Source organism: Procambarus clarkii, chromosome 49 (assembly GCF_040958095.1).
Source record: "Procambarus clarkii isolate CNS0578487 chromosome 49, FALCON_Pclarkii_2.0, whole genome shotgun sequence".
In the NCBI taxonomy this organism is placed as follows: Eukaryota; Metazoa; Arthropoda; class Malacostraca; order Decapoda; family Cambaridae; genus Procambarus; species Procambarus clarkii.
The window spans coordinates 5,842,822-5,854,969 of record NC_091198.1 but is presented as its reverse complement, the minus strand read 5'-3'; the positions used below and the strand labels follow the sequence as shown (position 1 = coordinate 5,854,969).

At 40.4% G+C, this 12,148-nt stretch overlaps 1 protein-coding gene across 2 annotated transcripts in view; it reads left to right on the top strand.

Annotated features, from left to right (window-relative positions):
• The window catches only part of abs (ATP-dependent RNA helicase abstrakt), a 49,808-nt gene that overhangs the window by 30,915 nt on the left and 6,745 nt on the right, over positions 1–12,148 (top strand). For both annotated transcript variants that reach the window (XR_006773417.2, XM_045750373.2), the window contains exons 8-12: positions 659–815; positions 5,827–5,907; positions 10,531–10,765; positions 11,287–11,472; positions 11,706–11,942. Coding sequence is in view for 1 of the 2 variants with exons in the window: in XM_045750373.2 (XP_045606329.1) it covers positions 659–815; positions 5,827–5,907; positions 10,531–10,765; positions 11,287–11,472; positions 11,706–11,942 (896 nt within the window). In the remaining variant the exon portion in view is untranslated. The remainder of the gene's footprint in view (positions 1–658; positions 816–5,826; positions 5,908–10,530; positions 10,766–11,286; positions 11,473–11,705; positions 11,943–12,148) is intronic.

Below are 12,148 nucleotides of genomic sequence, written 5' to 3'. Positions count from 1 at the left end.
CTTACATCTCTTCAACACAATAGTATGTCCAGCTTCCACTGATGTTCCCTTGACCTACCTCTTTTTAATTTAAATGGAATTCCTTTATCCACTTTGTCTATTCCTCTCAAGATTTTGTATGCAGTTATCATATCCCCTCTGTATTTTTTCCTCTCCTCTAAGGTTGTGAGGGCGAATTCTTTCAACCTATCCTCATAGGTGAGGCCTTTGAGGCCACTCTGCTGTTCTGGAGAAAATGCAGAGAACTTTACTTCTGTATCCATTCAATAAAGCATCTAAATTATTGGAACTGCCTAAAATCTCTCAAATTACATGGCCTGGCAAGCAGGCAAGAGGGAGAAATTATCATTTACACCTGGAAAATATTGGACGGACTAATTCAAAATCTGCACACTAAAATAATGCCTTACACGACCTTGAGGTAGGTAGAATGGATAAAATAGCCTTATTGAGAAGATAGGACCATGAGGTATGACAGAATGGGTAAAATATTCTTATTGAGAAGAAGAGGTGCAGTAGGTACTCAAGAGACAATTTAAAGGTTGGTAGTTTTGTGGATATGTCTGTGGTCCCAGAGTCGGTGCACAGGTGAGATACAGAGACTGCACATAAAAAAAGGCATTTCATCACATTCTATTCTTTATTTTCACATCAACAGGTCTCATTATTGTTCCATCCCGTGAGTTGGCAAAACAGATAAAGGACAACATAGACGAGCTCTGCAAATTTGTTGAAGCTGATGGATTTCCAGAACTAAGAACTTGCCTTGCAATTGGTGGAGAACCTGTTGTGACAGCACTTCAAACAATTCGGAAGTATGAAAAGCAATGTTTTCTGTTCTGTATCTAATTACAATATCTAGTACGTGGGTGGGGGTGGGGGACCTCCTGACTTACAAATGTTCAATCTTATGTTTGACTTCCAAGTCCCCATTTTAGCCCTTTGTCCTGCAGTATGAACCAGTTCTGAAGCCCCCCTCTCCTCCCCTCCCACATTATGAACAGTGCTACTAATGCACTATTTCATTTGTTGATCAAGGAGAAGTTCTCATTAAAGGCTGATAAGAGGAAATGTTCTCACCTAGTTACACTCATCTAGTTGTGCTTGTGGGGGTTGAGCTTTGACTCTTTGGTTCCACCTCTCGACTGTCAATCAACTGGTGTACAGATACTGGAACCTATTGGGCTCTCTCAAATCTACATTTGAGATGGTGTATGGAGTCTGCATCTACCACATCACTGCCTAATGCATTCCATTTGTTACTCTGACACTGAACAAAGTATTTCTAATCTCTCTGTGGCTCATTTGGGTACTAAGTTTCCACCTGTGTCCCCCCCCCCCCATGTTTGCGTTCCACCCATGCTATATAATTTTGTCCACCCTGTCAATTCCCCTGAAAATTTTTTAGGTGGTTACCATGTCTTCCCTTACTCTTCTGTCTTCCAGGAACATGAGGTTTAGCTCCCGTAACCTTTCCTCGTAGCTCGTACTACAATGTAGTTACCCAAGTGTAGTTGCAGGATGAGAGGTACGCTTGTGGTGTCCCGTCTTCTCGGTACTGTCTTTAAACGCTTTGAAACTACTGATGGTCTTGGCCTCCACCACTTTCTCACTTAGCTTTTTCTAACTGTCTACCATTCTGTTTGCAAAAGAAAACTTTCTAATATTTTTTCAGCACCTTTGTTTCCTTAACTTGAATCTGTGTCCCCTTGTTCGTGAAGTTGCTGGTTTCAGGAATTCCTCTGTCAATTTGGTCGATTCCTGTTAGTATTTTGTAAGTAACGATCTTATCTCCTCTTTTTCTTTTATCTTCTAGTTTTGGCATGCCTCCAGTCTCGCCACGTAAATCTTGTTTTTCAGTTCCGGAAGCCATATTGTAGCATGCCATTGCACCTTTTCCAGTTTATTTATGTGCTTCTTGAGATTTGGGCACCATACAACTGCTGGATTTTCCAATTTTGGTCTCACAAAAGTCATGAACAGAACATGAACATATTTCATCATCCTTTTAATTAAAAGCAAGTTGGAAAGTGACGCATACACTCCTCTGTGTTTTTGTGTTTCTCTGGCAACAGCTTAGTATCCAAAACTACCCCTAGGTCTATTTCTTTATTAGAGTTCTGTAATTCCTTTCCACATAATTTGTAAGTGGTGTATGGTCTATTTCCTCTGATTCCACATTCCATAACATGGCATTTATTCACATTGAATTCCATTTGACATGTGTTGTTCCAAACACTTTTTTATCTAGATCAATTTGAAGGGCATTACAATCGTCTGCGTCTCATATCTTCCCCAGTATCTTAGCATCATCCACAAACATGTCATATAATTCTGAATTCCTTCATGTAGATCGTTTATGTAGACAATGAACATTACTAGTGCAAGAACTGAACCCTGTGGTACTCTGCTAGTAGCACTCCTCCAGTCAGATACATTATCTCTGATTACTGCTCTCGTCTGTCTGCCTGGTAGAAAATTTTTCATTTATGTCGGAAGTCTTTCCGTTACCCCTCCAGCATGTTTCAGTTTCCAGAACAGCCTCTTGTGTGGGACTCTTATCAAAAGTCTTTTTAGGTCCAGATACAGTCAACCCAGCCACCTCTTTCCTGTAGTATCTCTGTGGCTCTATCATAAAAGCTAAGTAGATTAGTTACACAGGATCTTGCTGTTCGAAAACCATGCTGTCTGTTCGTTATTATGTCATTACTCTCTAGGTAAGTTGTCTTGAGGTCTCTCAAGATAACCTCTCAAGATTTAAGTTCAACCGATTTGGCTTTAACTATTTTTTCTAGTGTTTTGACCACCACGCTTGTTAAAGACACGGGTAATGATGTGCAACAGTGTGCATGCATTATCACTTGTATAGCCACCTCCTGTAGCAATTATATCTCCTCACTCTTCAGAAAGTATCAAATAAGACACACAGAGCAATTCCATCATTCAAAATAGATGGAAAAATAATGTTCTTATTTGTCCAAATTTGCTTAGATTTTATGTAGATTTTGGGTGGTCCAGGAATGCATCCCCTATTTATAGCATTACATCTGTGGAAAATCTGGTTATGAGTTATAAATAGCCAATTTGTGAGCACATTTTAGGAACATATCCAGTTTATAAGTTAGGGGCCTTCTGGACTTTAAATGTATATTTTTCTTTAATTTAGACCTCATAGTATATTGTACAGTATTGTACTGTATATTTAAATGCTACTGTATGTGGTATGTTAATATACATTTATATTTACTGCTTGGGTAACAGCTTCTTCCTCGTACCAACCTACCCTGGCTTTGCGCCCTGGAGAGGCCACTCCAGACCGACATCCAGAGTGCAACTCCATAGTCTCCTGAGACTGATGGATGCCTACTACTACTACATATACAGTATTTGATCATATATATTCAGTGCAGTAGACTCTTGGTTCTGATTGGAGGGATTTTACACCCTCCATTTCTCCACTGGAAAAAAAGTTGGAGCATTTCAAATATTGGTTTGGTGCTCTTTTCTGGAGGAGCCTCTTGATGGTTCCTTGAAGTCATCTTGGTGAGATAACTTCCTCTTACTAAGTCACATCAGCTGTAAATGTCTTGCATAGCCTATCAAGAACAAGACCCAGAATCTGGGCCCACTTCGCAGTGACACAGCAGGGGATTATTACGATTATCCTCACTGAGGAAATATCCAGAAAGTAAATGAGGCAATACAAACAACTGCAAATTTCACAAAAAATTAAGTACTGAAACAGCCAAATGACTCTGCAAATTATAAACCTAAATGATTCACTTTAAACTAGCTGAAACCCCCCAATTGCAAATGGTTGCCAACAGGTGGCAGCCTAGGATCTCCATGCTTCAGTGCCAACAATGAATCAGTATTGTTGTGGATGTCTGTAGGTATAGACCTCCCTGAATTGTCAGCCGTGGCTAGTCCCACCTCGTATTGAGATAAATGTAGGCTATCCTTTGGACACTGCCCTGTGAGGGTCATTTGCTTATGTGTGTATTGTTCATGACTTAGTATTTGCTTCACATGCATGCATTTACGAGGCTCACTTGTTGTATGGACTTAGTCTGTTTTTTTGTTTTGAGCTGCATGTGTTTAGGGCAACCCTTGCCCAAGCGTTCGATTAACATTGCCCCTTTACTGACAGTGACTTCTCAAGTGTGTTCAGGAATTCTGCACTGAGAGAGCTACTGTGTAGAGCCTTCTCCCTGGGTAGTGCATGAGTCTTCAACTCCTCTGCAAGGCCTTGTTATTATGGGGTGTTTGATGTTTATTGTTGTAGGGTGCACTAGCATTCCTGTACTCACCTAGTTGTGCCTTCAGGAATTGAGTTTTGACTCTTTGTTCCTGCCTCTCGACTGTCAATCTACTGGTGTACAGGTACGGGTGTGTGTTTATTTACATGACATGTCACTGACGCCTTTCATAATCAAATTTATCCCGTAGGCTGCATATTTGTCAGTTCTGTCGGCAAGTGTCACTAGTGCCTGGATGTCCTGCCTAGTTACATTCATTTCTTCAGGCCCTGATAACTCTCCTGCAGTTCTTTGTTGTAATTCATTATGATTTGATCTGCTGAGCCCACATTTGCTACTTGCAAGTTTGAGAGTTGTCGGTCGGTTTTGCTACAAACTGATGATGAGTTCTACTGTCTCCTTCTGCCACCTGATAGATGGGTATTAGCCTCTACCCCACAGCATGAGATATTGAGTTTAACTGGTCAGCACTTTTGTTTCAAGCCTAAGTCTTTTCGTGAGTTGTTGGGTGCATCTTGACCTTCAGCCTACTCTTTTTCCTCTTAAGCCTTCTTGGTCTAAGGATAAGGTGTTAGTTTTTCTTTCATCTCCTCAGTTCTCGATCTTGGGTAGGGCTTCCTGTCTTAGTCTTTTTCCTTTAGGAGTTTGATCCCCTCTCTTCTTTTCTCTTTCCCTGGTGAGCCACTTTATTCTATTCTCTGTTGTTAGTTAACAACAAGGAGCCTCCTCCAGAAAACCAGAATTGAATGTAATGAAATGCCTCTTTCTTGGAATCCTCGGTAGCTCCCTACCACGTGCATTGGTTGATCTTTCTTTAGGCTTCAGATGTATCATTGTTGACATAGGGAGACCAGCTTCCATGGTGTTACCATCTAGTGGTGGCAGAAAGATGTAACTAGAGGGGGTATGACCTAATTACTGGATGGATCATTTGCAGAATTCTTTGCTGCTTTGTTTTACTTCTACAAACCTTGCAGTTGTCTGTTTTGCTTCACTTCGTTTCTATTTGTCAGGGTACAAGTATTTCTTTGATGAGGGTTATCTATGCTCTCCTGCTTCCTGTGCCTCAGTGGAGTAGGTAGGTAGGTTTTGGTCTCTTGGTCTCTGGTTGGCTATTAAAGATTCCTAGAGCTGATGTAACTTACACTTGTGGAGCTATCTCACTGTGGCTAGCAACAGGGAACCACTAAGGTCTGCTTCCCTCCAGAAAGAGGCATTTCATTACATTCAATGCTGGTTTATTTACCTGTATGGCCTTCGTTACTTGTGGTTTTCGGGAGAGAGTTGGGCTTGTAAGTAGGAATATGATTTGTTTTCTTGTCTTATGGAGAGTGCTCTCCTCATCCCAATTTGCATCTTTTGTGAATCCCACTTTTTACTGACCTAAATATTAATCTTTGGTCCAGTTGCAGTTACGGCCATTTCATGAAATTTGTTATAAACTGCCATATGGTATATACAGTACAGAATAATTAATGGATGGGATATTACCTTCACTAATTGCTAGTGACTTAATTGATATATTGACAAAACACCAGTAATACTGAATATGTATGTATGTTTGCAGAGGAGTACATATTATGGTGTGCACACCTGGTCGGCTGATTGACATGCTTAACAAGAAGATGGTGCGTCTAGATGTGTGTAGGTAAGACCATGAAAAATCACAATTTGTTTGACTCTTATTCTAGATCCCGAATTTGAAGTTCCACTGTACAAAATGTGTCTGTGAATATTTGTCGCCATAATATTCTTCTTCAGCTTATTTAATTACGTCTTTTGAAGCATGTTGCTCATTAAGTGTGCATTAGTAAGCAGGTTTCCTTCAATATACTTGATGGGGAAAGTCAAATACTTCAATTGCCAAATATTACCATGATATTGCCACCACACCCATTCCTGCATCCTTACTATTTTTGAATAATTTAAGATCAAAAAGAGGAAGAAAGAGTATATAAGAGGATGAAGATGAAAGAATTAGGATAAAAATATGATAAAATGCTCTAATGTTGTTAGGCTAATGAAGCAAAGGTTGGGAGGAGCTGATGGTGATCACATTGAAATGTTAAACTGTTCAGAAGACCAGTTCATTTTATGAATGTACGTGGGATATGTTTTGTTATAAAATGTTTGATCGTTAGTTGTAAGTCAAGAGTAACTAAAGGGGGTATTAGCCATTTCATAAACTGGTGAATGATTGCTTCGTTGACTTCGATTTGAGCCCTTTGATTTGAGGCTGGGTTGCCAACACAACCAATCTCAACCAATGATGACCAACAACAAACTCATAATGATGCTCAAATTTTGTTTTATCAGTTATAAAATATCCAGTCATTCACACTTGTGCTAGACTTGGATATAACTCTGTGCATCAACGCTTTGAAACTACTGATGGTTTTGGCCTCCACCACCTCCTCACTTAACTTTTCAAACGTCGACCACTCTGTTTGCAAAGGAAAACTTTCTAATATTTTCTGCACCTTTGTTTTCTTAGCTTGAATCTATGACCTCTAGTTCTTGAAGTTGCTGGTTTGAGGAATTCATCTTTGTCAATTTAGTCGATTCCTGTTACTATTTTGTAAGTGGTGATCATATCATCTATTTTTCTTCTATCTTCTAGCTTTGGCATATTTAATGCCTCTAGCTTCTCTTTGTAACTCTTCTTTTTCAGTTCTAGAAGCCATTTTGTAGCATGCCTTTGCACCTTTTCCAGTTTATTTATGTGCTTCTTGAGATAAAGGTACCATACAACTGCTGCATATTCCAATTTTGGTCTTTCAAAAGTCTGGAACATTTCCTTTAGTATTTCATTGTCCAAGTATTTAACAAGGAAAGATTCCAGAAGCAACTACTGCTGCTGTGCGAGGATTTTTGACTTTCTCTGACTACTACTGAAGCTCAGAGGAATTAGTGATCCACGCCCGCGTCATATAAATTGTCATCCACACTTTCGTGGAAATAAACATTTTCATTCATCTGGGCTCTAGGAGACCTGAACTGTGGACACCTGCTCCTGGAATCTTTCTTTATTAAGACTACTCATAGCTGAGTGGATAGAGCTTCGGCTTCACAGGCGTGGGGTCAGCAGTTTGAGTCTCCTAGAGCCCAGGTGAATGAAATATTTATTTCTATGGAGGCTTGGATGACAATTTATTAATAGTTTTGTTGTATTTGTGTATAGCTTCATGCAAAAACATGTTACAGTTGTATCTTGATGAGTTGAGCACAATTAAGAATGATAATGAATCGCTTTCAATTAATGTGTAAATCTTGGAGACATGTACACATGCAGACGATGAGTCACAATAACGTGGCCGAAGATATGATGACCAAATCACACATCAGAAAGTGGAGAAACAACATTTTGGTCCGTCCTGGGCTGAAACCACATGGCTTAATGATGGTCCAGGATGAACTGAAACATTGTCGTTTCTCCACTTTCTGATGTGTGGTTGTGTTGACACCATAGCTTGGTATGGAAGCCCAGTTGTTTATATGGTCTCCCACTCAAAGTGAGCCATTACTTCACGTCCAGTTGCACTGGTGAGATGGTGTACATCAATGTACCAGTACAGTGTATAGTTTGAGAAAGGGAGTAGTCTTTGAGCAGACCATTAGTCTGTTCTAAGGCACTATATGAAGCTTGGATTAATCTTTAATTTGCTACTTCAGTGGGAAGGGAGGGATAATAATTTGGAAAAGGGCTAGCTTCCATGGTGTCTTAGTATAATGGTATAAATTATAAATCTGATACATTCCGAGTTCAGTCGTAATTTTAGTAATCCATTTTGAAAACTGTTGTCCTTAATTGAAAAAGATCTGGAGGACTTTTGGGCAAGAATTAGGTTGAGTTAACTTAAGCATTTTATACCAATTACAGCAGTAATTTCAATAATGTGATCAATGATGCTTGAAATACTTAATATAAGGCTACTTAATATCTTAGTACTCAAGTTGGATCAGAGAGCACCCAAGCTTACTGAAAAGGTTCTGCCCCAGCTGAGACCATCCAGTTCCTGAGAAGGAAGGCCCAGCTACATAAACACAATACAAAAAGAAATCCATACCCACTGCCAAGACCAAAAATGCAGTCTCCATCAAAGGTATCTGCATCTGAGCTAGAGAAGGAAAAACTGATACCTACAATACATTAGTGGATAAGATTGGAACCTCCTGGAATGGAACTGGTGTCTCCAGACAAATCCTGAGGAAAGAGTACTAGAAGCCATAGGCAATGCTGGGTACTCCTGCCCTCTACAGTCCCAAGCTAAGAGCACTGGGGTCTGTAAATCAAAGAATGGAAAACCAACCACATTAACCCTTTTGCTGCAGTGTTTGCTTCACACCAGGAAAATCTAACATTTTGTGATGAAATGCCTCTTTCTAGTAGAGCCCTAGTTGTCTCCTGAAGCTGTCTTGCTCCTTATTACAGTCACTTTAGTTGGTGGGAGTTCTATTTGATATACTGTAGAAGCTTGCTAATCCGAAGCCCGCCGATCCGGGAACGACCTAATCCAGCAAAAATCGTGGACAGATAAAGTTATATCGATATCCAGACAGACTGTCCATAGAAGCCGTACTACCGGATATTTGTCTGGATCAGCATATACTGATAGAGAGTTTGAAGCCTAAAAATCTCTCCTAAACAAAGGGTGGACTTGCCACAGAATATAATCTTTTACCACTGAGAGTTAAAGATAAACGGGGAAACACCGGGCCTAATACTCATTATTCACCACCACCAGGAAAGGAGGGAGTCGGGCAGGGTTCAGGCAAGCAGGGAGGCTGGAGTCGATGTGGGTGTGAGGAGTGGGTATGAGTGGGGTGGGTGTGGTAACCATCCTACCCCTGCATACTCGCCTGCCAACCACTAAGCACATCTGCCATCCATCCATCCATCCATCCAGAACCTGCTTGCCCACCCACCCACCTGACCAAAACGCACCTGCCAACCTCATCTGCTTGCCATCCACTCATCCAGAATCTGCCTGCCTGCCCACCCGCCCACCCACCTGACCTACCCGTCTAAACCTGCCTGCCCACCTACCAGCCAGACAGCTAACCACTCACCCTGCCTCCACACACTAATTATAGTGTGTGGCAATTCAAATTATGTTGTTTGTGGTACAAACATTTTTGGAAATGTTCACTTTTGGACTTCTGCAGTGAAACGTCCTTTGATCTGGAAAACGGGCTCATCCGGCAAGGGTCCCTCCCATATAATCCAGATTATGCTGGGTTGGATTAGCATCCAACAGTACTGGAGGCTAGAGCCAGAACCCAGCTCCCCCCCTCCTCCCTCTCACAGAGGCACAGTGAGCAAATGACATTCAGACATTTTACTGGCAAAGTATCCAAAAATTTGGCGAACCTTTTGTACAAGTGCCGAGTACAAAATTAGAAGAAGGTTGAACGAGTGAGTATGACATCAGATTGTTCCGCTGTAAAGAGGAGCCATGGGAACATGCCTGGGGTTCAGACACTGGGAAAATGTCCAAACTTGGCTTTGGTTTCCTGGTTCAGACAGAATGGGAAACCAACGGCAAGTCAGCCACCAAGGAGCCAAAAGGATCACCTTCCCTGAGAATGACTAGAAAGAACATAGAGCCACACCTGAACTGGGGAGGGAGAAGGGAGGTAAATGCACTCCCACCTCGACTAGTCCAGTCGAAAAGCATCCACTGCAAGAGCCTCTCAATTGTGAAATGGAGCCAAGTAGGAGGGAAGATGTCTCTTCAATGCCATCATGAAGAGATCCACCTTGGGGGGTGACTGAACATCTCAGAGCCACAGGAAGGACACATCATTGATGGACTACGCCTTGGAAATGGAACGGAACCGAGATGGAACATGTGCACATAGACCATACCGAGAGCTAAACTCCAAGAATCCAGATAAGCCACATGCAGCATCCAGCACCACATGGGGTAGGATTGAAGAGACCTCTCAAGATTCAGGCAATTGACCACTGGGGAAGAGTCGGAGCCCAGAGCGGAGCTGAATCATGCTTCAACATTATAGGGCCCCTACTAATGGAAGAAGTCTTGCTTTTAAATAAAAAAGGATTTGGATAATGTATAAAAGTGTATCTATGACCACCTGATAAAACAAAGACTCATGATCCAGATTTTGAGGTTACACTGCACTTGTATATGGGTTAAAAATACAGTATCATTGCATAAAATTGTGCTTTCCTTGTGTTATTCAACTTTTATTTCAGTAGTTATAAAGTGGAATTTCACCATCAGTATGTTCTTATTTCATCTTATAGATACTTGGTTATGGACGAGGCTGACAGAATGATCGACATGGGATTTGAAGAAGATGTTCGAACTATATATTCATACTTCAAAGCACAGAGACAAACACTCTTGTTCTCGGCCACTATGCCTAAGAAGATCCAAAACTTTGCTCGGTCTGCCTTGGTAAAGCCTGTCACAGTAAATGTTGGTCGAGCTGGAGCTGCCTCTATGCAGGTCATTCAAGAAGTGGAATATGTGAAGCAGGTTAGTGTACACTCGTACTCTTTAATCGGTTCAAGCCACCCAAGTACATAGCCACTGCTTATTTGATATCCTGACTATCAAGAGGATACAAAATTCACATAACTTACCATTAAACCTTATTTTCCCTCTCCATTGGATCTCTGGTTGATTGGTATATGTTCCAACATTATACTGGATGGGTCTCGTGGAATGTGTGTGTGTGTGTGATGTGATGGAAATCTTAACTTGGTTAGTGCAATGTGAAAGCATGCAATTGTCATTCATAATTTTCCTGCTGATCAAATTTAATCTTTATTGAATGTACTGTATTGGTAGTTTACATGTGAAACATATTTTTCTTTATAAATTCTAAACAATAATAATCCAGTCAATATTGTTTAATTTTTAAGATGAGAGTAGTTGGCTGGATCCGATTGTCTTTTAGCAAGAAAAACACATTAAGCCCCACAAATATTAAAATAAGTACTATACAGTATGGTAGCTTATAAAATATTGAAGTACTATAATTTTTGTTTACACAGGAAGCCAAGGTGACACACATTCTGACCTGCCTCAACAAAACATCTCCCCCTGTCCTGATCTTTGCTGAGAAGAAACAGGATGTTGATCTTATACAAGAATACCTATTGCTAAAAGGTGTCACGGCTGCAGCCATTCATGGCGGCAAAGATCAGGAAGAGAGATCTGCTGCTGTTCAAGCTTTTCAGGTATGGGGGTTTGTCCTTTTGCAGTATTAACAGTACATTATCACCTTATATATTGTGTCCAGTAGTCTGAAAAATGTTGTCATCTTTGTTGCTGATTAATCATTTGTATGATATAAAGTAAAAGTTACAATTTTAATAAGTTCTGTAATAGTTATCCAGGCTGATTTAGCACAATTATTAATTTCACTAAATATTATTTTATAGTCGTATTATATTCATGTTTCATCCTCTAGAGAGGAGATAAGGATGTGCTGGTTGCTACTGATGTGGCCTCAAAGGGACTTGACTTCCCAGGCATCCAACATGTCATTAATTATGATATGCCAGATGACATAGAAAATTACGTACATCGAATTGGACGTACTGGTCGGTCTGGGCAGCAAGGAGTGGCCACAACATTCATCAACAAAGCAAATGATGAGTCGGTATTGTTGGATCTCAAACATTTGCTAATTGAGGCCAAGCAGAAGGTTAGTAATGTTTTTCATGTGCATCATTTCAGATTTTGAAGGTGTATACAATAGTACAGTACAGAATAAGTAGTGTGCAGATGAGTTGAATTACTAGATTGACTAGAAATTTTTTAATTTTTTTAACTTTTAACTAAAGTATGTAAAGTAATGCGTACCTAACCTTGAATCACTGTTATTATATCATGTCTTCAAAATATTATAGT